The sequence below is a fragment of the Austrofundulus limnaeus genome, unplaced genomic scaffold (genome assembly GCF_001266775.1).
Source record: "Austrofundulus limnaeus strain Quisiro unplaced genomic scaffold, Austrofundulus_limnaeus-1.0 Scaffold123, whole genome shotgun sequence".
In the NCBI taxonomy this organism is placed as follows: domain Eukaryota; kingdom Metazoa; phylum Chordata; class Actinopteri; order Cyprinodontiformes; family Rivulidae; genus Austrofundulus; species Austrofundulus limnaeus.
The window spans coordinates 421,914-424,412 of record NW_013952525.1 but is presented as its reverse complement, the minus strand read 5'-3'; the positions used below and the strand labels follow the sequence as shown (position 1 = coordinate 424,412).

At 37.7% G+C, this 2,499-nt stretch overlaps 1 protein-coding gene across 2 annotated transcripts in view; it reads left to right on the top strand.

The window, feature by feature from the left end:
• pdzph1 (PDZ and pleckstrin homology domains 1) overlaps nucleotides 1-2,013 on the top strand; it is a 14,278-nt gene extending 12,265 nt beyond the window's left edge. For both annotated transcript variants that reach the window (XM_014015107.1, XM_014015106.1), the window contains one exon: nucleotides 1,644-2,013. In XM_014015107.1, the coding sequence (XP_013870561.1) occupies nucleotides 1,644-1,743 (100 nt within the window). In that variant the 3' untranslated portion in view covers nucleotides 1,744-2,013. The remainder of the gene's footprint in view (nucleotides 1-1,643) is intronic.
• Nucleotides 2,014-2,499: the final 486 nt, after the last annotated feature.

Below are 2,499 nucleotides of genomic sequence, written 5' to 3'. Positions count from 1 at the left end.
TATATATATTTACATACACCGGTATATATGACCGACACATTCAGCAGCAATGCACAGCACACACACATTTAAATAGTAACAGACAAAGGACCAGAGCCTGCTATAGGTATTTCAACAACAATCTGTGGGACTGCCCTACAGGCGTGTATCTGACGTCAACACTCAATCCATTGGCGGGAGCTGACGGATTGAAGACAGGCACAAGAACTGATAAATGGCCCAAATCCTTGGTTTGGAGAAGCCCTTCTTGCCCAGACAAGGAAAACTTTAAGTACACTTGTTGGAGTCCTAACTGGGCACAACTTGCTCATTCACCATAAAATGGTGATGGACTCCATGACAATAGTCTGTGTGATGCCTGTGGCATTGAATTAGAGACCTCTTTGCACTACTTAGACCAATGCCTGGCTCTGAGCAGTCAAAGGAAAATAATTCTTGGAGAACCTTTTATGGATCCTGAGAGGCTCAGAGAGTTTCTAACCTGGTGACCTTCCAAGAGACACGATTAAAAGCTCAGTGTCTCTTTGGGGAGAGTAATGGGCCCACTTATGAGGCCCCCGCTCACGAGTCTTCTCCACATACCATACCATACCATACCATACCATACCATACCATACCATACCATACCATACCATACCATACCATACCATACCATACCATACCATACCATACCCTAACACAGACGTTCAGTTAAGAAAACTGGGACAAAGTAAACAAACACTTTCATCAAAAATGGTTAGATAAGTTGTTGCATTTTTTTCAGAACAGTACAGTATAAAACAGACCTTTGGCCAGCTATTGCCTGGATGAAGACTTCTGACAAGCACGTAGAGAGAAAACTGTTTATCTTGGAGCCAAACTAGGCACATTTTCTGAAAGTAGACAAAAATTCCTACGTTTTGATGTATAATCTGTCTTTGTAACATGAAAATTGTGGCTGTAGTAGGAATTTGTTTGCAAAAAAATTTTTTTTGTAAAGCCAAACCTTCTCACTCTAAGGTCACATGACCTAGAGTGAGGAGTTTCCCATGTAATCCAATGGGGATTTTTAGATTAGTTTTTTGCAGATTACGTCGCCATGGTAACAGATTACGTAAAGATAAATAATAGCACACCTCGTGAGATCGACGCCGATGATATTCTGTGACCAATGTCATGGCTGGTAAAGTACTATTGATGAGAGATGTGACATTCCAAATCTTTTGAATGGCTCTTTAAAACAAAATATGGGAACTGACTGTCGCAGACAATTGAAAGCAGTTTTTTTTCTTCCTCCTTGTGGTTTCCTCGTCTTTTCATTTTTTAAAGAACTCATTGGTGGGCTGGATGTGGCCTGCTGGCTGCCAGTGGAATAGCACTGCCGTATGCAATAACATGACTAACCATTCAAAACTGAACAATTTTTGAAAGGAATGAATAGTTAAAATTCTGTTTCCTTTAATCTCGTCTTTTAGAAACGATATTTGTCAAATAAATATTGATAGAAAAATGACCAGACTATCCCTTTAAAAACAACTATCACACTGTTGATAAATGATAAAAGAGCTCTCAAACTTCCTGGACTATGATGATGTACGATATACTTTAATGACAAGAAAACAAGTTGAAAACACTAACTCATGGAGTTCTGTTGATGTGTACAGATGGATTTCAGCGATCAAAGCTTCGATAAACAAGTGGCTGCCTTTACATCAGGTCCTTCAGGAATATATGACTCCACCACCAGAGGAGACTAGAATGTGAAACACAGGACAGAACAATATTCTGCTTATACTACACGGTTCCTGCTCTCAAGATGGCTCCCACTCTTTCCCTTATGCTTCAATAGGAAATAAAGCTGTTTACAACCTTTCAGTTCTGCTGCACTTTTAGCTCCTGTCTTCAAACCTTTTGTGGAAGTATTTCTTAATTTACCAATGTTTTTATTCATGTAATTGCTTTTTATTGCACATTTAGATAAGTGGACACTGATCTTTGAAACAATGCCTTCAAATAAAGGTGATTTGCACAAACTAAAGTACATAAATGTATTATTTGTGTTACTGAGCAAGCTAGTAGAAGTTATTTTACAAACATGAAATTGGAATCTTTTGTGTGTTTTTGTTTACTTGAAGTTAGTTTTAAATTGTTTTAAAACCTGGTAAAGACGATTTTTGTGAAACCCTGTCAGGACTGCCTCCATCTTACTGCTGAAATTCTGATGTTCAGATCTGCTTTTGTCAACTTTTTCAAAGCTTGTAATTAGTTTTTTCCCTAATTGTTTTAAATAATAAAATATTGATTGTCGTGGAACATTGTAAAACTACATGAAAACAGATCAGAAGAGCTTTTCAGTGGGGTTCATTAACTGGGTAAACTAACAAAAGCACTTCTGCTGATGGAATGAGGCACTAATTGCTCCACGTTGACTTGAGGGATAAAATTTTAGCTTTGCATTTGTAAAAGATGATTCAGTAAAAGATTTACAATAGCTGAAAAATATAGCATTTAAAATCCTTT